The 25,140-nt window shown below is 36.8% G+C and overlaps 1 protein-coding gene across 22 annotated transcripts in view; it reads left to right on the top strand.

Moving 5' to 3' along the window:
* Positions 1 to 25,140, top strand: part of DLG2 (discs large MAGUK scaffold protein 2) — a 1,600,462-nt gene that overhangs the window by 1,052,287 nt on the left and 523,035 nt on the right. For 12 of the 22 annotated variants that reach the window (XM_056115953.1, XM_056115951.1, XM_056115947.1 and 9 more), the window contains one exon: positions 3,752 to 3,835. The exons of the other annotated variants lie outside the window; for them this stretch is intronic. In XM_056115953.1, coding sequence (XP_055971928.1) covers positions 3,752 to 3,835 — 84 coding nt within the window. The remainder of the gene's footprint in view (positions 1 to 3,751; positions 3,836 to 25,140) is intronic. 22 annotated transcript variants of the gene reach the window in all.

Genomic DNA, 25,140 nt, shown 5'->3' with positions numbered 1-25,140 from the left:
ACAGTTCTTGGAGTACTATGTGGTGCTGGAAATAGAACTAGGATTGGCTGTGTTTTTCTCTCATTTCCAGTACAACTGAATTTGATAAAATATATAAAATGTATTCTATTCTTCCAGCCTTTTGTGACTACATGAAATTATCATGTGGATAATGTATTGACTGTCTTTTTCAAGCATAATCTTTCTCAGTAGCTAATACATCATAGTTATCCCCTTCAACTACTGCAAAACAGAGTTTTAGCCTGCTTACAAGCTACTTAGAATGCATTATAAAACTTGGCCATATCACAGATCTGTTAATAATATCACTATGCTATCTGTGCTGCTCTGGGCAGCAAGCCCAATATCTCTAAACTAGAGACTTTTACTATACTATCTTACTGAAATAATAAGTGAGTATGCTAATATAAAATTGAACATGTCTTTATTAAAGAAAGATATACAATTATGTATTGGAAAACATATTAATCTGCTATTTGCTACCAGGAAAATTATTTTGCTATTGAAAAAGTAAAAAAATAAGGCTTTTAAGACTGTCATTTTATTGATATATATAAACATATATATATATATATCATTATGGTCTGATAAATTAGTCAGACATAAATATAAGCATTAGACCAAGAATTCCATGGAAATGGGACCAGAAAGATAGTACAGTGGGTAAGGTGTTTTCCGTGCACAAGACTGGCCTGGGTTTGAGCCCTGCAACCCATATGGAACACCACTATGGAACACCACTACAGAGCCAGGAGTAAGCCCTGAGCACCACTGGGTGTGGCTTAAAAACAAAAGTGTACATTTTGGAAAAGAATTTCATGAAGACATTGTGCACTTACCAGAGAGCCTGGCAAGCTACCGAGAGTATTCAATATGCCAAACACAGTAACAAGAAGTCTCACAATGGAGACGTTACTGGGCCCGCTCGAGCAAATCGACGATCAACGGGAGGACAGTGTTTGTTTGTTGTTTGTTTATCACTATAATTTTTATAGGTGAAAATTTTTAAATAGCACAGCGGTAGGGCGTTCGCCTTACAAGCGGCCAACATGGCCGACCCGAGTTCGATTCCTCCGCCCCTCTCGGAGAGCCCGGCAAGCTACCGAGAGTATTCGATATGCCAGACACAGTAACAACAAAGTCTCCAATGGAGACGTTACTGGGCCCGCTCGAGTAAATCGACGATCAACGGGAGGGCCTTTACCTTACCTTTAAAATTTTAATAAAATGAATTCATCTTTGTGACCTTTAGGGCTAGTTAAAAAGGAAGAAATAAGGGTAGGAAGTAGAGAAGTTTTGAGGGATCACTGAAGGAATCATTAACCCTTTCTCTTACATTGCAAATTTTTATCTATTTGCCAACCTCTATGCGGTTTAATCTGAATGGTGAATGGCATTTATACAAGGTCACTATTGTTACCAAGACAAAAGAGATGATCTCCTCCTCTAGGACCTTAATTTCACATACACATATTAATTAAATAATACAGAGCAGTCCTGTCTGGCTGAGGGCATGAGTTAGACACAATATTTGTGACACCTATGAGAGGCCTTAGGATAGATTCTCTCTCTCTCTCTCTCACTCTTTCTTGCTCTTTCTCTCTCTCTGTCTCTCTCTCTCTCTCTCTCTCTCTCACACACACACACACACACAAACACACACACAAATTGATTCTGAACTTTCCAAATATGGTATGGCTGTTCACTTTGAAAATGATTCCTGGCAGCTTTGTAAACCCTGCCTTTCTTCTGTTTCCTGAATCATGAGCTGCTCTGTGTGAGGGAAGCGTATGTCTGTGGGGTGAGAAGTAGTTCAGGAGGCTCAGGGCCCTTTCCAGTGATTCTAGGTCAGCTGAGCCAGCAGGTCAATGTGAGAACCCAAAGATGCAGTGCTGCTTGGGCCCTGCGTTGGTGCCTCAGATCACCCAAGTCACCCAGTGGTGGTTAACATCTTCAGAGTTGCTATGCCAGCAGCTGGCAATGCACTGTAAACCATCTTGTGCCAAGGATGGAACCAGGATGAGCTTTATGCAAGGTGTGTGCCTTAACCCCTGTACTAGTTCTTTGGCCCAGAGAGGGTGGCATAAATATTAATCATTGTAAATAAAACAGAAGAAAATTGTAGAATACCATTATACCATTCCAGAAACGTAGATTGTAGGTAGCATATATTTTAAGCTTTTGCATTTTTATTATTCACCTTTTGTTTTTAGATAATTTTACTTATCCATATAATGAAGTAAGTTATATCTAGTTATTGTGTTTTGTGAAGTTAGTCTAAATGGAGGAGTGACACATATAATTTATCTTATATGTACCTCGCCTGCACATCAAAGTCTGACAGGCCACCCATGGCCTATTCGACATGCCAAACACAGTAACAACCAGTCTCACAATGTTACTGGGCCCGCTCGAGCAAATCGATGAACAACCGGAGGACAGTGACAGTGACAGTGAAAGTGAGACATAAAGCAATGTGATAGGAGAAAAACAAACGTACACAAACGAAAACTGAAACTGGTCTTCTGTAGGAAGCTTAGTGCAGTGAAGGGAAGAAGGGAGTAATAGGAAATGGTGACCTGAGACAATGGTGAAAGGATGTGGATACTTTTGGGAGAATGTTGTGCTGGAATGTTTTATATATGAAATTCTACCACTAGCAGTTTTGTAAACCATGGTGTCGGGAATAATTGTTTTAACAATAATAAATAAAATATTAAAGCAACCTAAAAATTCTACACCCATTCATTTTCCCCAAAACATAATTTTCTTCCCTTATCTTCAAATCCATTTCTTGTTCCTTTTATTGTCTTATACTTGTCCTTTGTACAATTCCCAAAGTTTTATATTATTTTACATTCCATAGTTATAAAAGTAACAAAAAATTATATAAAAGCTGTGATATAACAGAAATACCAAAAACTGATAAAGAGTGAGGTGGGATTTTTGATAATTTACTATATATATAAGTATTTTCCCATGTCCTTAAAATTTTCAAAACTATTTTTAAAGAAGCCATGATTTATATATTTTCTGAATATTGGACATTTAGGTTGGTTCTAAATTTTCTTATTATAGAAAATTTTTGTAGAATCATATTGCTCCTTTATCTGGATTGTGTTTCATCTAGTTTCCTACTGCCTAATCAGTACCCTACTTGGTTGCCTTATAATAGATATCACATAAATGACATGTGATATCTTGACATTTATTCCCAATCAGCACTTCCACAGAAAAATATGATTCCAAATCTAAAGAAAATTCAACCAACAGAAACAGCCCAGGAATGGCAGAATTAGCAACAAGAAGACAAGGAGGTTTGAAGAAAGAGAAAAGACTATTATAAGTATGGTCAACCTTAAAACAATGGGAACAAATGTAATTCAGATGATAGAAATGGAAAATACTACAGCATAATGATGAAATACAGATTCTTAAAAAATTATTGTCATGTAAATTGCAGAAGAAAAATATGAACTTGAACAAGAAGGCACAGCAGTAGAACTTATTTGGTAAAACACAGAAAATAAAAAAAAAACATTTTAAAAAATTATAACATTATCACCAGAAAAAGCAGGTTTGGACTACCAGATGGTCATAAAATTTTGACATTTGATCAAAACTTGTAATCATATTTATCTAAGAGTCTTAACCAATCCTGAAGATATTATGAAGGGGAAGCATACTGCAATATACTTCTTGTCAGAAATGATGCAACGCAGATTAATAGAGCAATATCTTCAAACTACAGGGAGGCTGAGTCCAGGGTCTGTGGTCTGAGCAGCAGCAGAATGGAGCTGTCGTTACTAAGGAGAGAGCGGCTATGGAAGGACAGGTAGGGGACAAACATCAAGGTGCTATTTTTTTCCCCCTGAAAATGTTAAATATGTGTTTATATATAAGGCAGCCAAGAGCGATATCTGTTGGGTCACGAGGCTATAGCAATTAGCAAAGCAGAATTCTGAACACAGCCACCCGTGACCTCCACCACACAAGTAGAGGTCATAAAGTTGTATACAAGGGAGAAATGTAATCAAATCCAGAATCAGGCTCTCTGTGCTTCACCATAGGGATAGCGTTATTAGCTTTAAGGTTTATAGAATCTGCCTTGGTATTTGCTAATAAAGGTAAAAACTAGAGTTCTTTTTACGTAATGCCTCCTCGCAGTAGCACTTTCCACCAGCTCAGAAGAGGCAGTCAGCTTTTCCAGGAAGAAGGGAGGGCTCCAGTATTGCATGGGTCTAATGGAGGAGTAGTCGGTAAAGTCCATCATTTCCATATTAACACCAGACACCAGTCCTCACTGAAGGATATTAGCAGCCCTCATGAGTATCTGTAACTGGATGGGTATGCATTAAATAACAACCCTCACCTTAGGTGTTTTTAAAAATTAGATTGACCTTGAAATAGAAGCATGCAAGTCCTTTCTCACATAGACTGCATCCTAATGGAAATGCTGTCAACAAATCCACTGGAACCAGTTATATTTTTTTTCTTCTTAATCTTTTTTTCCAAAGACTCATTTACCATCTTGAGACAGAGGATGAAGGCGGAATGAAACAGCTGAAATGAATGTGATAGTCAGAGATTTCAAAGCCAATTATGTGAGGCCTGGCTCTGAATTTATAATAGTGTAAGCACATCCTTGGAGTTCTCAAGGGCTGCACGAACACTTTTCTGTTTTTCATTTAGTTGATATGACAGTGTAAAAATGGGCAGAGAAATGTTGTTATGCCTTGTCAACCAATTAAGAACAAGATAATGAAATTCTATGATTTTCCCCTCAACAAAGTGAAGGCAAGTAAAAAATCCAAATTCCCAGACCCAAAAGGATAGTATCTTGGCTGAAAGCACAGGTTTGGGAGTCACAGTAACTGAGTCATGACAGCTCTTTGGGGTTAGATGAGCTGCGTAATCTATATCTGTTTCGCTATCTATTCCTGTTCCATGAATTAGTCTCAAGATCAAATAAAATAATTTTAGTAAAACACTTTGAAGAGAGTTTTGCACAAAATGAGCTGCAATCGGGTTAAGAATGGCGGTTGGTATTGATATTATTACTATTCTTATGAATCTTGACTTCTAGGGAGGCACCATGGTGAAAATAGGATTGATCACACTCGTGATGGTAATGATTCAAATGAGGAAGATAGATTGAGATTTGGAAGTGAACAGAGGGGAAATATGTTTCAAGCTATTCTAATAGAACCTAGACATGCCCTGTATTCGCGCTCCCTTGGAAGGTAGATTTCAAGGCTATTTTTTTATATCCATTGCATTGTAATGTAATTTAATATATTATTATTGATATATTTATCACTTCTAGAGAATATATTAAATACAGACAATGGCTGATTTATATAAATAATACATATCTAAAGAGTTTTGTGCCATATGTTGATCTAGGAAGGTTATTTTGCATTTAAAATTAGGAGAAGTCAATGGTACTAAGGAGGAGATGTAACTGAGGTCGAAATTCACAGTGAAAATATGGTCTCTCTAGCTAAAGCCCATAGAACTTCCCTAGGACTATGCATTGTCTTCTGCAGCTTAGAGAGAAATCTTGAATTAAGTTCTGTTTTCAAAAGTTAGTGGATACTAGCAGATAGTTCTTATTACAGTTGACAGTGTAATTTCTGTATTCTCTAGTTTTGAAAGAGATTATACAATTTAGAAATGGGGCTAATTTATACCTCCCTCATATGGAACATGTCTGCTACCAAAGTTGCTTTCCAATCTCTGACAGGCCACCAGTAACCTCTGAAAGTTTTATTCACACAGCATCCTATGTATCATTCTAGATTGTGGGGTGATATAGGGTGCTTGGGGTGCTGTGGGGTCCCGACTTGCAGGACTCCATGAGGATATCCTGGGCGAGGGAGCTCCTGAATGAGAAGGAATGGACGCACGTCTTGGACGGGGAACATGCAACGAGCTTTATTGTCTACATGGCGCTTATATACTTTAAGGTGGCACACGCGTGAAACAAGAATGGGCTGATCTCTGTCGTGGCTAATGGTCAGTGGAGGACAGTCAAGATAGCCGTATAAGGAGTGAAGATTTACAGAGGGGCTTGCCAGGTTGCATCATCCAAGGGCCGCATGGTGGGATGCCATGTGCTTGTGAGGAGCAAAGCCAAGACGGAGACCTCTGGCTCCCCACACTAGATATATGGACTCTGGGTATTTAGGGACAGGACTGGGAGATAGTGACCAACACGCAACAAATATCCGCACATATGATCATTGGTGCACAGCTGGTTTGGAAACTATTAGCTTAGTACATAGTGGAACAATATATAGACAGGTCATTTTTCTGATAAAATTTTGTGAAAATACAGGATGATCCTTAATTCACCAATAGAACTCATGAAAACAAGAAAAGAAATGACATTATTGGTGAGTAAGAGATGCTAGACATAGAATTTGTTCAGCTATATTTTGACTTTTCCTCCAAATTATGGCAATTTAAAAACATAAGGTACGTATTTTGCTCCACAAACATACACTTTTGTAAAAAAGCACAATAATTTCTTTAACTAAAATTGCACTTAATCTCCATCTTGCTTATATTCTCCTCTTAAATTCCTTCATGACTATCAACCCAATGAAAGCTCAAACTTTTGAAGAACTAAAACCTCAAACAGTTCTTTTTTTTTCATGAAAATGTATTCTTTCTCTTATGTGTCATTAATCCCAGCAAGTAAAGGAAATGTAAAGGTCTGTTTATCTGCTTCAAAGGTAGGAAGAGAAAAAAAAAATGGTGAGTTGAAAACACTAAACATAAACCAATACTGCAGTACACTATTTTGTTTACTTCTTTATTAAGCACACATTTTATGGTATACAATTCTAGAGAAAAGGCAATGTATTTTAGTGTAATTTATATAAAGTCCTCAAATATACATAATCTCCTTCTTGTTCCCAAGATCTGAAGTACATTTTTGTCTATTAAAATGAAAACTCTGATTTAAAGGGACTCATTTTTTGGTCTTCACCATATTTTCAAATTTATCTTTGGTTTCCTCCCCCCTTGCCCCCAGCCCCTGCTTAATCAACTTAACTAGATAACTGCCTTCTGCTTCCCTTCCTGCTCTTGCAAAACCCTTCACAAAACATATGTTTCCTGCAGGTATTCCTATCTTTACTTTTACATATAAAGATCCATTTTTTTATGGTCAGGGTTCAATGATGCCTTCAGACAATTTTTCTTAGTTCTCCTGATGGTTATCAATTGCTCTTGATTCAAAATTTTAAAATATATTTTTTCTAACATCACATTGAAACAGTTTTAATGTGAATTTATGAAGTGCATGCATGTATTGACACATATACACAAACTCACATACACACATTCTCTAAGACAAAGTTGTCTATGAGGAAATAATCTACCATATTTTTATCTTCCATAACACCTAGATTATTATCTGGTGCATGGACACAGTGATTTGCTGAGTACCTGCTCTCTGGAAGTGATTTGTGATGTCTCTTTATGTTGCATCTCATTTTAATCCCATAACTTGCCTAATGAGATAGTATTATTAGGTCATTTTCTAGAGAAGACTGTCAAGGTGGTGACAATTTAATAACTCTCTTGACTGTCACATGAATAAGTTGAAGGACAACATTCAAATCCATAATGTTGCGTTGTGATCACTGTCAATCTCTGACATCCTGCTACAGGTTTTCATGTTGTTGCTAATGCTTTTGCACAGTCACACGTCAAATCAGTTCTTTAAAAAGTCCTTTATGTTTTGGGTGAACACAATAGTAGAATTGCAGCACTTGCAACACACACACACACACACATACATACACACAAATATATCTTTGGGCCACACCCAGTGGTGCTCAGGACTTACTTCTGGCTATGTTCCTGGATCACTTCTAGCCGTGCTTGAGAATAATAGGGATCAAACATGGGCTGGCCATGGGCTGTTAGGCACCTTACCTGCTGTGCTATCTCCCTGGCCCCTAATATTATTTTTATAGAGACCTTCGCTAGCACACATTTTCTCTGAAAATATCTAAAACTTAACTGAAATCTTCTTAACAGCTAAATGTGCTTGCATATTAAAATATATGAGATTTTGAAAACTTTCAATATCAGATATCAATAGCAGATTTTTCCAACATAATAGTGCCTAATCAACTGTTCATAGTAATTGATAATTCCATAATAAACAGTTAAGTCATGATCAGCTATTTATATTATTTCATGAGTACTTAAATGATAATGCTAATGCCTTTGTATAATATATGATTAAAACCCCTCATTGGTAAAAAAGAAAATCAGTACCTTGGTGGAATTTGTACGTTCTATTTCTTAATAGTTTGAAAAATGCAGGCTTTGAGATTTAGCACAAATTACTAGTAGTTCTCAGAAAAATTTAAGAAGTTAAAACTGCAGAAAAATATGATTAAGAAAATAAAATTACCTATAATTTTAATACTTATAGAATATACTATTAATGCTTTTGGAGCTTAGTTATAGTACAGTGGGTAGGGTACTTATCTTGCATGTGACTGACCTGAGTTTAGTCCCTGGCACCCCATTTGGTTACCCATGTTCTGTCAGCAGTGATCCCTGACCACAAAACTGGAGTAAATCCTGAGCACGACTGGGTCGGGGCCCAAAACAAGAAGAAATACTATTAATATTTCACTGAGTTTTTCCTTTTATATACACAGTCATACAGAAAAACTCTCACTGGATAGGCATGATATATATGTAGAGATTTATGGTATTTTTACATTTTAATATATGAAGAACAATTTTAATGTCACTTCACATTCATTTACAAAATCCATAATATTGAGATAATTAAGGACTTTAAATACACTTCTGAGAAAAGATATTCCACAAATTCCCTGGCACTTTAGCTTCTAAATTCTTTCCTTCTCATTTTGTGTTATCATTATCTGTTACATAAAGTTAGGATCATATTTTAAGTTTTAAAACTTATTTTTAGTGTTTAAAAACTAAATAAGACTGCATTTGAGATTTTTGAAGCTGCTTTCTTGAAAATGCTGTTCATGTCTTCCCATTTCACCGAATCTGTTTCCAAATTGATGTTATTTCTTATCTGATGAGCTCATGTCTTTCCTAGTGTTTTGCTTTTATAAATCTTGTAGTTGCAATTGTGTAGATTTATCCTATTCAATTTTGTTGGAATAACTCCTGAATGTGAGATTTCAGAGTCGTAAGTGCAATTGGTTGTACCACCAGTATTGAGTCTAAAAAGGCTTTTTTAGTAGTTACTGAAAAGGCAGTTGAAGCTTACTGACTGGGAAAAATGTCTAACACTCCATGAAATTAAAAAAAAATAATAAACCAATAGCAAAAAAATATCAGTTTTACCCTTAACTGTTACATATCTGGGTGCTTAGGTCTTAGTTTGCTATAATATAAATTTGGGAACAGGAATAGATGTAGTGTTGAGTTTAAGAATACAAAAATACATTAAGTGTGCATGTTGACTTGAATGAGCAAGGCAAATTGAAAAGAGAGTGAGTGTACACAAATTAATAATAGAAAACTGGAAATACATATGTTGCAAGATAGAATACTGGCAGCTTTAGGGAAGTGTGCAATGCAAAGGGACCAGCTGACTAGCATTTAGTAAAACAGTTGCTAGTTAATTTTGAATTTCACACCAAACTTAAAGTTATAAACAGTAAATCATTCTTTAAGTTATTTGGTTAGGGGAACATACCTGGCAGTGCTCAAGGATTACTTTAAGTTCTGTGTTCAGTGCTCAGGGGGACATGCACATTGCTGAGTCACACTGGGGTCAGCTACACCCATGACTATCATCTCAACTCTGGTGCTATCTCTCTGGTCCCATGAACCATCTTTTAATATGCACTGCACTGTAGCACTGCACTGTTATTCATCGATTTGCTAGAGCGGCCACCAGTGATGTCTCCATTGTGAGACTCGTTGCTATTTTTGGCATATTGAATACATCACGGGTACCTTGCCAGGCTTTGTCGTGTGGGTGGGAAACTCTCGGTAGCTTGCCGGGCTCTCCGAGAGGGATGGAAGAATTGAACCCAAGTTGGCCGTATGCAAGGCAAACACCCTACTCGTGTGCTATTACTCTAGTGCATCTTTTAAATATAAATATTTTAATACAAACATTTTATATTACATTAAACCACATTTATCGTTTATCCAAAACCCAAGCTTAACTGAGAATCTTACACTTTTTTTTGAATCACTGCGAGATACAGGTCAAACTTACAAACTTTCATGATTACATTTCAGTCATACAATGATCGAGCATCCATCCCTCCACCAGTGCCCATTTTCCACCACCAATATTCCCAGTAACCCTCCCGCCACCCCCACTCTTACCCACCACCTGCCTCTGTGGCAGGCACATTCCCTCTTTCTCTCTCTCTCCTTTGGGATATTATGGTTTGCAATACAGGTACTAAGAGGCCATAATGTTTGGTTCATAGTCTACTTTAAGTACACGTCTCCCCTCTTGAGTGATCCCTCCAACCATCATTTACATAGTGGTCCCTTCTCCATCCCAGCTGCCTTTTCCCCCAGCAGTGAGGCCAGCTTCTAATCTGTAGAGCAATCCTGCTGGTCCTTATCTCTACTGTCCTTAGGTGTTAGTCTCCTATTATGTTACTTTATATTCCACAAGTGAGAGTACAGTCATTCTATGTTTGCCCATCTCTTTCATACTCATTTCACTTAGCATGATATGCTCCATGTCCATCCACTTATATGAAAATTTCATGATTTCATCTTTTCTAACAGCAATATAGTATTCCATTGTGTAGATGTACCAAAATTTCTTTAACCAGCCATCTGTTCTAGGGCACTCAGGTTTTTTCAGATTCTGCCTATTGTAAACAATGCTGCAATGAACATACAGGTACAGATGTCATTTGCTATATTTTTTGCTGGTTTCTGATTAGGTGTATATACACTTAGGAGTGTGAGTTCTTCTTGATGTCCAAATCTGTCTTTCTGCCTGTCTGTCTGTCTCTCTCTCTGTCTCTCTCTCTTTGTCTCTCTCTTTCTTCTTTTGGACATTATGATTTATAATACAGATACTGAGAGGCCAAACCCATCATGTTTGGTACGTTGCCCACTTTCAGTACAGATCTCCAATCTAGAGCGATCCCTTCCAACCAACCATGATTGTCATAATTGTCCCTTTTCTATCCCAGCTACCCTCTCCTTCAGCCCTTGAGGCAGAATTCCAACCATGGACCATTTGCCCTTGTTTATACTGTCCTCGGGTGTTAGTCTCATTCTATGTTTGTTTGTTTTTTATGTCCCACAAATAAGTGCAGTCATTTTTTGTCCATCTTTCTTCTGACTTATTTCTAACAGCTGTATAGTATTCCATTCTTTAGATGTACCAAGTTTCTTTAACCAGTCAGTTGTCTGTTCTTGAGCACTCAGAAATTGAGCTTTCATTTGACCCAGCAATACCACTAATGGGAATATACCCCTAAAGTTCAAAAACACAAAACAGAAATGACATCTGCACTTTTATGTTCATTGTAACATTGTTCACAATAGCCAGAATCTGGAAAAAAACTAAATCATTTCTACACAGTTGTCATTAATCCCGTTTCTCCTCCTACTTATTGGTAATTAGTTTTATAATCCCAATGCTAAGAATCTGTCATTGTCCAATACTGTCTATTCTCTGTTTTTTCTTCTGTACATCACTGATGAATGAGATCATTTGGTAGTTGTCCTTTTCTTTCAGAATTATTTTACTTTACGTGACAGCCTCAAGTTCCATTAATGCTTCAGTAAACTGCATGGTTTCATCATTTAACATAGCTTCATAGTTTTCCATTGTGGGTATTAGACTACAACTTCTGGATTTCATGTTCTGGCGATCAGGAAATAATCTCTGAAGAATAAATTTGCGTTCACAAAAATATAAAAAGTTGGATATATGAATTATAAATCCAATTGTAACATTTCCTACTTAGTAGCTCTAATACTCATAAAAGTCATGATTTTCAGAAATTAAACTCTTGACAGACACCATACTAAATGTTATTCAAGTACTATTTTATTCAATATCTTAAAATCTGTAAAGATAGGCACTATTTCTGCTCATAGTGGAACAAACTGAGTCTTATATATAATACCTCTCACTTGATTTGTGATAGTGTTAGAATTTATGTCTTGATACATAACTTTCTTAGGATGTCAATTCTCTAATAGAATGTTTCAGGAAGAAGCAAGTTAAGGGTCCATATAATTGCTCAGTGGCTTAAAGTGTTTGGCTGGCAAAGGCAAGGCATGAGTTTAAACCCCAGTAACACCACAAGCAAAGGCAATCCTCGAAAACCTGTTTAGAGACTCCTAGTGGAAAGACCTGTGATACTTTCAATGACTTGGGAAGCACTCAGGGCAATCATAAGGTTTTAAGGAAAATCCCTGTTTTAACTAATGCTCTGGTGGAACCAAGGTTTGGGGATTCCAGCTAAGAGGTAAAAAACCATATTCCTGAGATATGACTAGATAGCCTTAAGAATAAGGAAAAAAGGTGAAAATAAAAGTTGGGCAAATAAAAACATCAGAGAAAGGGGAAGTTCAAAGAAAATAAAACTGGAAGGTGCATCAGGAACAGCGTACAAGTTGATGTTAAAGGAAGTTGAGACTGAGAGTAAGCCAAAATGATGAGGTAGGGAATGTCTCAAGTATAAATGAGCAGGTAAATAAAAAGGTGGGTAAAAGGTATTATCTGGTTGGGAAGACTCTAAAGTTAAGTTCAGTATATCAGATCACACTCTTCTGATCTCGGAGCATTAAGCTCTTCTGTATTCCCTTTCACAGAGATCCATCTACCTAAAGTAGCTGGAGCCAGTGTCGGTTCCTTGCAAACGCAACGCTTTATCAATGAAGAGAGCAAAAGTTTTTTCTTTATATTGAGTTACTGTGAATTCAAATTTATTCTTGATAGATTTCAGGCATACAACATTTCAATACCAGTCTCTTCACCAGTGCATTTTTTTGGAAGAGAGAGAATATTTTGCATTTCTACATGCATCTCTACATCTCATTATGAGGCTGTCAGAACGGATTTTAGGAAATATTTGTGATATGAATGACAGGATATACAATGAAATGCATAGCCAATATAATCAAACTACTTTAATTGCATTCAGAGGACAGAGGAGTATTACCATGTCTTTCTATCACCGGTAGATATTAAAATTGTCTTCAAGACTTCCTTGCTTTCCAAGCTTGTCTCTTAATCCTCAGGCAGATTCATTTAGATAGGCTTCCTATTTCTTTTAATTTTGTGTATGGTATTTATTACACTTTTCTGGAAGGTGGGCTTTCATTGCTCCCAATACCCACTTTCCCTTTTGCTATCTCTTCTTTTACAAAGAATTCAATCTTTATCCCAAATGGTAAACAAAATGGGTGCTCTCACACCCCCACATTCTCAAGTCACCATATACAATTTTGTAATTTACTTTATTCAATATTTGGAAATTTCATTAATTCAAAATTTTCCTCTGGCATTGAATGTTTTATGAATAGCGATAGCACAGCGGGTAGGGCGTTTGCCTTGCACGCAGCCAACATGGCCGACCCGAGTTCAATTCCTCAGCCCCTCTCGGAGAGCCCGGCAAGCTACCGAGAGTATTCGATATGCCAGACACAGTAACAACAAAGTCTCCAATGGAGACGTTACTGGGCCCGCTCGAGCAAATCGATGATCTCTAATAGCTACATAAACCACCACATGTATATATCTATATAGCTTTGCATTTCTATTAAACATTTTGATTACCTTTAATTCTGTTTTGATCTTATAGTAAACTACAATGACTTTCTTTCTGTTGACACTTTATCATGTTTAAAAATTTTTACTTTAGGATTGTGCACTAGGAGTAGAATTGCAGAACCAAAGGGGCAGGATTATTTTTAAAACTCCTGAAGCACTGTTTTGAATTGCTTTCTTGAAATGTTATAAGGGGGATTTATACTTTATAGCAGAAATCATTTTAATAGCTATCTCACTATGCCACAAAATTGTGCTTTATCAATTTTGAATTTTTTTAAATAACAAATGTGATGTGTCATTTAATTTGCACTGTTTTTATTCCTCATGAAGTTAAAAATATTTGTGTGTCTATATGAGATGTGTATTTCTTCCTTAATGAAGGAACAAATAGATATTCACTATTTTTATATTATTATTATCATCTTATATAAAGTAAGTTAGGAGAAGAAGGATGGTATCATTTATATGTGGTGTTTAGAGTAATTGAATCAGGAAATGAAATGGTTTAAAGAGGGGTTGGGTCCCAAAGTATAGGAAGGAGAAGAAAGGAGACCTTAACTCTTTTTTCTATCGACAGCTGATGTTTATTTTTTAAAAACTGAATTGTGAGAGTCTTTAAAATGTTGATAAATGGGTTAAGCATATGTTCCACAAATGTGTTGCTTGTTTAAGGGTTTTAAATTTTTATGTAGTCAGTAAACCTTTCATCTTTTCAAGGTGGTGTCTCCCATTTATTTTATAGATTTCAGTCATGCAACCTTCCAACACCAGTCTCTTCACCAGTGCATTTATTTTATGCTTAAAATTTCTTGTCATTAGATGCTAAGTTTCTATAAACATGATGTGGGGTGGTAGGTTTTTTGGGGGGTAGTAGGTTTTTTGGGAGGGTGGTAGATTTATATTTTATTGTATGAGTTAAGTTAAAAGAAAAGAAATGTTTGGGCCAAAGAGTATATAGTGTAATGTCTTTCTCTTGCACATAGCACTCCTGACTGTATCCTGACAATATATACAAGTCTCCTGAATACCACCAGGGGTCAATGCTGACCATAGAGCCAGGAATAGCTCTTGAATATTGGTTGGTTTGGTCCCATCCCTCTTCCCTTTCTCTAAAAAAATGAGTTCAAATACAACAGTAGGACATAGTCTTTCTCTCAAATGATTAAAATTAATATGTCAGAGGCCTTGGGTCTGGTAATAAATATGTATTACCTCATATATCTTAAATAGTATTTATATTTTTGAAATTTCCTGAAAACAGGAATGTAATTGAAACATTTTTTTAATATCTAGGTCCTGTAACTTTCACTTTTATTAAAGTCATCATCTTCTACTTATTCCAAGAAAGCACTCCATGAAGCATTTATAATTCCCTGTTATGAGATGGTCCAATTTTTTGAAACCCAAACATTCTTTTGAGAAAATAAAGCACTTTAATAATTCAGAGTTTATCTAGCATACTTCTTACTGTACTATTTCTTTTCTAAAATAATGTAGTAGAATACAACTGACAGTGGTGCTTATATAGAGAAAATGGTGAATTAATCCTAATTTATGTTTTCTAAGTAAATATTTACAGTTTATGATCTGTAGACTGTTATTAATTAAGGATCAGCTTAAAACTCAACAACTTGATAACAACATAGTTCTAAGCAATAGAAGAAAAACTGATCATTAAGAAGATGAAGATGGAAATTAGGCATAGAATTTAGATGTAATTGAACCAGGTACAGGCCTAAGATAGACAGTAAGGGAGGGTGTAATAGGGCACAACTACAGTTGGCAAAAGGGTGCTTGCTTTGCATGCATCTGACTGGGACTCAATCTTTGACATTCCATATGAGCCCCCAAGCCTCGCCAGGAGTGATCCCTTAGCACAGAGCTAGGAGTAAGCTCTGAACATCACGAGGTGTGACAAAAAAAAAATAAAAATTAGAGAATCAATTTACCTTTTCAAAGTCAGGAGCAGTATTGAATCATCAGAGAATACAGTTAAGTAGTACTAGTTTGTTATATTATCAGCAATTTTCAGTTTCTTTGTTCAATTTTTTAATATCCACATTACCTTAAAGTGCTAATGTGTGAATACCTGGCTGGGAACAGCATTCTCGGAAGCTGTGCACCCTGTTATTTGAGAGAGAGGGTGTCTGAAATGCCTGTGCCAGGTCCTTTCTTTGTGTTCTTTCTGCTTTTTATAGCCACCTTTAATCTGATATTATAAAACTCACTTTACATAAGAGAATGCTGAAACTCTGCAGTGAAGAAACAAGAGAAGACTATACATGGGATATAAAGAAATATAGGCAGGGAATGATAGGAGAGAGAAATAGTACAGTTAGTAGAGTTCTTGCCTGCTTGTGGTGACTGAATTCAACCCCTAACACCACATATAGTCCCTCAAACCTGCCAGTAGTGAATCCCTGAGCACTTCTGGCTATGCCAATGCCCCTTCCTCACATAAAAAATGAATAAAATAAGAATAACAAATGTCTAAAAACAACAGAGACTAAGAACTGGCCAATAAACTGAGCTGACCATGGTAGGGACATGCTGGGTGGGGAAAGACCTGAAAATGGAGGGAAATAAACCGTTTGGTAGAGGGAGTGATGTTTGATCTTTGTGTGCATAAAACTACCACCAACAGTACTATAAATGTGGCTAAAACAACTTTTTTTTTAAGTCAGGATAAAATGTCACCCACAGTGGCCTTTAAAGTGGCAGATTCAAGTATGGCTCAGTGTTTTACATTCAACATGCTATCTCATAATAATTTAGTTTGTATATGTGTACAGTTTACAATATTGTTGCAATAAATACAAAAAAATCGTTTTATTTATTTTAAGTGGGGGACAACATCTGGACCAAACTGGGTACTGATGATTGAAACTAGTTAGAACATGTTCAAGGATGGCCCCCTCCCTGTGGTACTATTGCTTTGGCCCCCCCAAAAAAAGCATTTAAATATCATTAAAGTGAAGAGTCTGTAATTTGTAAAAGTTAAGTGAAAATGGTATAAATGTTTGTTCACTCTTAGGATCTCTTGGAAAATCCAGGTGAGTTTAATTCAATAATCTGATAGTGCTTAGAACCAAGGAAATGAAGGCATTCATTAAGTCATCTATTCCACAGATTTCTTTATATCATACTTTAAAAATTTTAATAAAATTTTCACCAAGTACCTAACCCCTTTCTGATAAATTAAAAATTATCTTTGCTCTTAAATTTTTGTAATTAAAGTGGCAAATATGCATATTGTTATTCATAAGTCATAACCTGTATTTTCTCTTATTCTCAAGTTATATATAAATTTTCTGGGGCCAGAGCAATAGGACAACAGGTAGGGTGTTTGTATTGCATACGGCCTGCCTGGGTTCAATCCCCAGCATCTCATATGGTCCCCTGAGCACTGCCAGGAGTGATTCCTCAGTACAGAGCCAAGAATAACCCCTGAGCATTCCTGGGTGTGACCAAAAAAAAAAAGAAAAAAAAAGAGAGAAACATTTCTCAAACTCTGACCCTAAGACATACTAGCCTAGACTTAGAATTCAAACCTTTTATACTTACTTTAGATCCTTGACCTAAGAAAACTATATTTCCAAAGAGGAACTTGGTGTCCTTTCAAGATTAAAGCCAAACATGTTAGAGAGAAATTGAAACCTGTGGTGAGATCAGTTTACAACCCTGTATGCCTGAACTCTAATATTGATATCTTTGTCAACTGCAGTGTCCTAATAAAAATTTAAGATAAACAAATACATTTTTTCTTTCAAGTTACAGAACACATACATCAGAAACTTGAGCACATGTATCTTCAGCATCGCAACTCTCATTACTGTAAAATGCTTTAGTATCCTACTAATGTAGGTATTGGGCTACATAATCTCTTCTTATTTTAAATGGTCAAGAACACAGCAACAAGATAAGTATTGGAGAATCTAAAATGTTTATAGATTTATCCCTAATATTTTGTATGACAAACTATGTTCAAAGGCATCTCAGATGCATCAAAGAAATACTGTTGCCATTTTAGACTTTTAGTCTAGCTCAGAAAAAGAACAAAAAAAATGCTGATTACATTTTTCCTTCACATCTCTATTCCTTGTTTATGACAGTGCCTCACTTATACTTCCTTACCTTCTAGAAAACTATGGGAAATAAAGATAAATAAGATTTCATCCTCTTCCTCTGGAAATTAAAAAAATCTAGAAAATAAAAGAGCTATGCAAGTATAAATATGACCCATGCAATGAGGTGATGCCAACACACAAGGACTGATAGCTTTTAAAGCACTCTCTGGATAGAGAATGCGATGCAGTGTTGATCACTCCAAATTTTATCGCTGAGTTAGTCACTTCCCCTTTACCAAGTATCTCAGAAACTTCATGATGAGTATTTCTGCTCTCCTGTTCTCATAGTGTTAAGAATTTTTTTTAGAAGAGTTAAGTAGAAATCATCTGCCTCACAGGCATTGGGAGGGTTGGGAGGAGGGGGCATATTGGGGTTCTTGGTGGTGAAAAAAAATGAGTACTAGTGAAGGGAAAGGAGTTTGATCATTGTATGACTGAAACTTAAACTTGAAAGCTTTGTAAATTTTCCCACAGTTATTCCATAGATAAATATAAGAAGAAAAATAAATAAATAAATCAAATTATGAAAAAAAAGGTGAGGTAGAGTTCATGCCCAATTCAATCAGCTAATCAGTGGCTGAATAAATAGCAGTACTCCTACATAAGAGAAAAAAAAAGAACTTTTTTTCGTCACTTGTATAGAGCTGAGACTAGAGTAAGGCAAGTAAGGTACTTATATCAGTTATAAAATTTAAAAAGACACCAAAACAAAATGATAAAAAAATAATAGTTCATGCAATAGTTTAAACATTAAATTAATTTAAAGGTAACCATCATAAGGAAGATGCGAGGGGGCAGAATTAACTCAGGTGTTAAGGCAATTGCCTTGCACATGGCTAACCCTGATTCTATAGCCTAAATACTGCCAGCAACAAACCCTGAACACTGTCGGGTGTGACCCAAGAATCAGCAAATAAACTAATGAATTAAAAATAAATGAAATATTAAAAAATTAAGACTGGATCTACTTGGCATTGGTCTTAAATACTAAATTTTGTCTTTTGAGTGGTATAATCTAGATGAGGTAATCTGAGAGGTAGAATATAAACCAAAAAGGTAGCTTTGTTTGTCTGCGGGGTTACAACTGGCAGTGCTCAGAGGTTACTCCTGGCTCTGTGCTCAGGGATCATGCTTGCAGGGCTCAGAGAACCATATAGGATGCCAGAGATCGAACTGGGGATAGCCATGCGCAAGGCAAGTGCCCTGCTCACTCCTCACTCTACTATCTGCCCAGCCCTATAGTATATCACTTTTTCTTTATCGCTACCATGAGATATGACCTAAACTCCTATGAAGGAATAGTAGTTAATTTTTTAATAGAACTATTTTCCATGTGGGAATCCCAAAGGAAATTCAATAACATGGGTCCTAATATTCACCTTAAAATGAACTATTATTTTAGTTTCAAATAAATTCTTGACGTTTTAGTCACAAAATGTGATAAACTTTGATCTGGGGTTTTATAATTAGTTAATATAACTATAACCTGTACCACCCCCCCACACACATATGCTTGAGTCTTTCTGTTATGCTTCCAGATGGTCATTTCTTTTCCCTGACCCTTCATTCACATTTTAAATTCTTTAGGAGAAAAAAAAACAATTTGGAGTAACCTATTTTTTGTTTATTTTGCTTTTGTTACCCTTTACTTCGGCTCATGAGGTTACAAAATCTGGGGCTCAATCCAGCAACAGCAGCTTTGGCTTGGGAGGGAAATGAATTAAGTTGAAGTCAACCAGGGCAAATGGTAGGGGCAGTTACAGCCCGGGGTAGTTTTCTTTGAAACAGTGGAGATGAAGAACCTCTCTGTAATAGAGCAGTTTTTTTCCTTTTTTATTTTTTAATTTTTATTAGTGAGACACCATGGGGTACAGTTGTAGACTTACGAATTTTGTGCTGGGTTTCAATTATACAATTATGAAATACCCATCCCTCCACCAGTGCCCATTTCCCACCACCACGGATCCCAGTATCCCTCCCACCCCCCATCTCCCCACCCCACCCTGCCTCTGTGGCAGGGCATTCCCCTCCGTTCTCTCTCTCCTTTTGGGTGCTGTAATTTGCAAAAGAGGCATTGAGTGCCAATCATGTTTGGTCTAAAGAGAGGGACAGACATAGAAAGCTTGCATTCATCTGGGGAACATAAAGTAACAAAATAGGAAACTAACACCCAAGAATGGCCGAGATTAGTACCAGGAATTTTGCTCCATGGTTTGGAGGCCAACCACACATGCTAGGGGAAAAGGGAGCTCAGATAGAGAAGGGAGCACCAAATAGAGCAGTTTTGTGCATTTGCAGTTGAAAATGCCAAGGAAGCAGAACAAATAGCAAGTACTAATGCAGTTCTGAGGAAAAAGAGATCACCAAGGACCAGGGTGTGCTAATTACATGCTATAAGAGCCTGCAATTATAAACTCATAGATATGCAAATAAACGCTATTGGCACAGTGCAGAAGTCCACAAAGCCATTTATCTATGACCCTGATGAATGGACAGGAAGATAAAAGATTTGTTTATAAATTCATTTAGAGATTGCACTAATATTTCTAACTACTTTCCTCTCCTGGGGGCAGTTCCAGAATGAAGAGAGCCAGTGAGTAAGACTGCATTTCCATATTCATTAGTTTCTAACCTAGGTGACTCTGGAGGTTTGTAAGAGGCTAAGCAGGGCCCCTTTGATTGGGAGTAGCTGATTTACGTTGCAGGTCATTTCCCCAAGGCTTTCTTTGACTGAATAAATGGGGAATGAAGTGACATCTGTTCCTGCCACCCAGATTCAAGTGACAGTTCATTATCTGGCACTGCCTTTATGTCCAGCAAAGAGGTCACAGAGAACATAACTACAGGAAAATACTAGGAATGCTGACTACCAGCATTAGTTTTATGTCTTCTGGAACTAAGGGCTGAGAAGAAACTGGGGACTTTGAACACTGTTGAAGGTGTGGGTGCTGGAACATTGTATGAATAAAACTGAATTATGAGCAACTTTGGCAAGCTCCCCGTGACGTATTCGATATGCCAAACACAGTAACAACAAAGTCTCCAATGGAGACGTTACTGGGCCCGCTCGAGCAAATCGACGATCAACGGGAGGGCCTTTACCTTACTTTACTTGTAATTGTATATCTCACAGTGATTCAATACAAAAATAAAATTAATTGTGGCACTCACAGACTTATGCACATTCATCCATCTCAGTGAAGGGATTTGAAACTTACACATATAAGGACTTAGCTCTAAATATATCTGTCTGTAGAACCCAGAAGAATGAGTGATCACCCAAATTTTTAAATCTACAATTAAAAAAAAATCCAAGCTAGTTAAATTCAAAGATCTAATTGACTTTATTAAATGATTTATGAAATCCATCCATCAAGTAGAAAATTGTTGTACAAAGTAAAGGCCCTCCCGTTGATCATCGATTTGCTTGAGCGGGCCCAGTAACGTCTCCACTGGAGACTTTGTTGTTACTGTGTCTGGCATATCGAATACTCTCGGTAGCTTGCCGGGCTCTCCGAGAGGGGCGGAGGAATCGAACTCGGGTCGGCCATGTTGGCCGTGTGTAAGGCGGACGCCCTACCTGCTGTGCTATCGCTCCAGCCATAACTTTTGTACAAAAGTTGTACAGAAATTTTTGTACAAAATAAAAACATTTTCTAGTTAGAACTGGTATGGGACAATGTCATTAGCCGAAGGGGAAAAAAGATGACTTCAGTAAAAGTCTCATTCCACCAGGAAAAGGAAGGAGTGGAGAGTCTTTTCAAGCAGATTACCTCCTACTGCTCACCACAGAACTCCTGATTGATTCTCTTAAGTTTCTACTTAAAGTAGTGACTCAAACTGTAATTAGATTAGATATGAAGTGGCATGAATGACTCTATTTGGGGCCTGCTTGTTTGTTTCTTTCCCTTTTTCTTTCCTTTCTTTCTTTCTTTTTTAAATTTATTTAATACTAGTTAAGAGTGTCTCTAGAGCTACTGCTTCGTACTAAAAATGGCTTTTAAAAAATTACCATTTGTCTTAAGAATTATGTCTCAAAGACCTTTGTGCCATTCCTTATGTTCAGACTATAAATTGGATGATAATAACCAGACGTTGCACTGTGGTCTAGATGGTACATAATGCATGAGAGAATACTAGCGTTAGAGTATAAAGCTCATAAATCTAATTTGAATCCCATTTTTGTGTCACCTGAATGAAGATTCAAAGTGGCACCTTTTAATTTAGCTGTTGGGTTGCAAGAGAATGCTGACACTATTCTGAGATGTTTGTCTAAATATTTTGTAGTGTTTTGATGTAGTGTTTTGTCATGTACCCATCTTCTGCTATATTATGTGATCTGAGAATTAAGACAATCAACTGAATTTTCTGTACCTATTTATTGTTGTTGTTTAGGGGTCGGCAGAGTCTGGCAAACTCCCCGTGGCGTACCCAATATGCCAAATACCAGTAACAATGATGGGTCTCATTCTCCTAAAGAGCCTTGAATATAATCTCAGGGCTAGGATGAAGGAGACGTTACTGGGGCCTGCTCGAGGCAATCGACGATTAACAGGATGATTTGTGATTTTGTTGTGTTTAGGGGTCACATCCGGCAGTGCTCAGGACATAATCCTGGCTCTGTACTCAGGAATCACTCTTGACAGAACTCAAGGTACCAAATGGAGTGGCAGGGATTGAACCCAGGTCAATTCAAATAACAAAACAAGGCAAGCTCCCAACCAACTCTACTCTAGCTCTACCTGCTCTGTATCTAATCTTTAGCCAGTGATATTGTAAAATAGAGTATAAATCAATGAGGGGGGTAATGAACTGAATAATAGGTAAAAAGAGAACCTGCTATTTTAATAATAATAGTAGCACTATAGCACTGTCCTTGCACTGCTCATCAATTTGCTCGAGCGGGCACCAATAGCATCTCCAATATAAGACTTGTTACTGTTTGTGGCATATCGAATACGCCACAAGGAGCTTTCCAGGCTCTGCCGTGTAGGAGAGATACTCTCTGTAAGCTTACCCTGTAGCTTACCTGGCTCTACGAGAGACGGAGGAATCGAACCTGGGTCAGCCGCATGCAAGGCAAACGCCCTACCCACTGTGCTATCTATGAGCATATAAGAATGAGTGAATATACCATTGTATTGATAAAGTCTTGAATTATGATTAAGTTCAGTCTATAAGAAACACCAAGATGTTCAAGCCTGTTCCAAATAAAAACTCCAACTAAAATCTTCAAAATAAATAAGCACCATTATAAGTGAGTTATTAAATAATATTTTTCCATAAGATGGTTCTAAATGACAATAGTAGAAGGCTCAAGAGTTCATCACTAGACAATGTCACTGTCACTGTCCTCCCGTCGTTCATCGATTTGCTCGAGCGGTCCCAGTAACATCTCCATTGTGACAATTGTTACTCTGTTTGGCATATCGATTACACCACGGGGAGCTTGCCAGGCTTTGCCATATCACCTTATTTTTTAGAAAGTAAAATGTCTTCCTTAATTTAGTTGAGTGGAAGTAGATTTTTTTTATGCTTTTTGGGTCACACCTGGTGATGCATAGGGGTTACTCCTGGCTCTGCACTCAGAAGTTACTCCTGGCGCTGCCCAGGGGACCATATGGGATGCTGGCAACCGAACCCGGGTCGGTCCCATGCAAGGCAAACGCCCCACCCGCTGTGCTGTCTGTCTAGCCCCAGAATTCTTTTCTTAAAATACATATTAGGTAGGCAGCTTTGATTCAGACTATTTGTCTCAAAATCTAGTGCTAATCAGGAAAAGGTCTAAGGTAAAATTGGTCATATCTTTTTTTTTTTTTTTTTTTGCTTTTTGTGTCACAGCCAGCGATGCACAGCGGTTACTCCTGGCTCTGCACTCAGGAATTACCCCTGGCAGTGCTCAGGGGACCGTATGGGATTCTGGGAATTGAACCTGGGTCGGCCACATGCAAGGCAAACGCCCTACCTGCTGTGCTATTGCTCCAGCCCCGGTCATATCATTTTCTTTAAGCCAACTTCAGTTTTCAAGGCAAAAAGTATAGTATTACTGAAATGATATTTAATCATGGTATTTTTTTGACCCCAAAGAAATGATAATAGTTTTTATACTTATGTCCTATACTGGCAGTTTACATCAGCTACCATTTTGTACATATAGTATCGCTTAATAAAGTTGAATGATTCTCTAAATAGCTTTTGGAACTGAATTTTATAATCAAAAATAAGCTTTTATCTTAATATTTAGCTATGTAGATGAACCACCGATATAATTAAATATGTTAATACTTTATGGTGAGATCTACTAATAAAAACACTTGTTTTTATTAATTAGATTGTCAGTCTATTTTGAGAAGTGTATCTGTCTATAGTAGGTCTTATTTAATTATAAAAAAGAATTTAAGCATATAGATTGTGGTCCAGCTGTGATATGAATGAAACAGACTCTACAATGATGCTTTACTGTTTGTACTGTTTATTTCATTCTTTAGATTGATTCTTAAACCCTGAGTATAGGCAGGTATGACTTAATATTCAAAAAATTTGTAAATGTCCATCTTATTAGATAATTGGAATTATTAGAATTATCTTTCCTTTTAGATCTTTTCACACAGTGTGAATTAATTCTGAAAACTGATTTTTAAAATTCCCTTTTAAAAGAATAGTTTTGCAACTATATGTCTTAGGATTTGGTGTATAGTACAACTTATGCAGATATAATAGATAAACAGAAACATCTTTTTATTTGTTTTTTGTTTTGGGACCAAACTCAGATGTATTCAGGGAATATCCTGGCTCTCTCTTCAGAGGTCATTCCTGAGGTGCTTGGGGGCCCATATATTATGCTAAGGATCAAATCCTGTTTTGCTACATGCAAGGCAAGAGTCTGTACTGTCTCTCTGGCCAATATGTATATGTAAACTGAAGGTGTTTTAGAAAAAAGAGTGCTGAGTCTTACCCCCAAATTATGTTGGCATCCCTAAAAATACCATATTATTTAAGAAACCTATTCTTATAAATATTATTGTTGTTAATCACTGGTGAACTAAGCATCTCATCTGCCTCTAAAAAGGTCATTACAGAGAACTGAATAAGTTGCTGAGTTTTTTTCTGTCTACCCTGAAGCTATCATGATATAGATCAAAGTATGTTTCTATATGTAAGAAAGCCTTGTGTTAGGGAAAAGCTATTTCTTTAGAAAGTGTACCTAAGCCATGATGAGCCTGT

Source organism: Sorex fumeus, unplaced genomic scaffold, assembly GCF_029834395.1.
Source record: "Sorex fumeus unplaced genomic scaffold, SorFum_2.1 ptg000030l, whole genome shotgun sequence".
NCBI lineage: Eukaryota > Metazoa > Chordata > Mammalia > Eulipotyphla > Soricidae > Sorex > Sorex fumeus.
The sequence above is the reverse complement of the archived record's forward strand: the minus strand, read 5'-3'. Positions and strand labels throughout refer to the sequence as shown.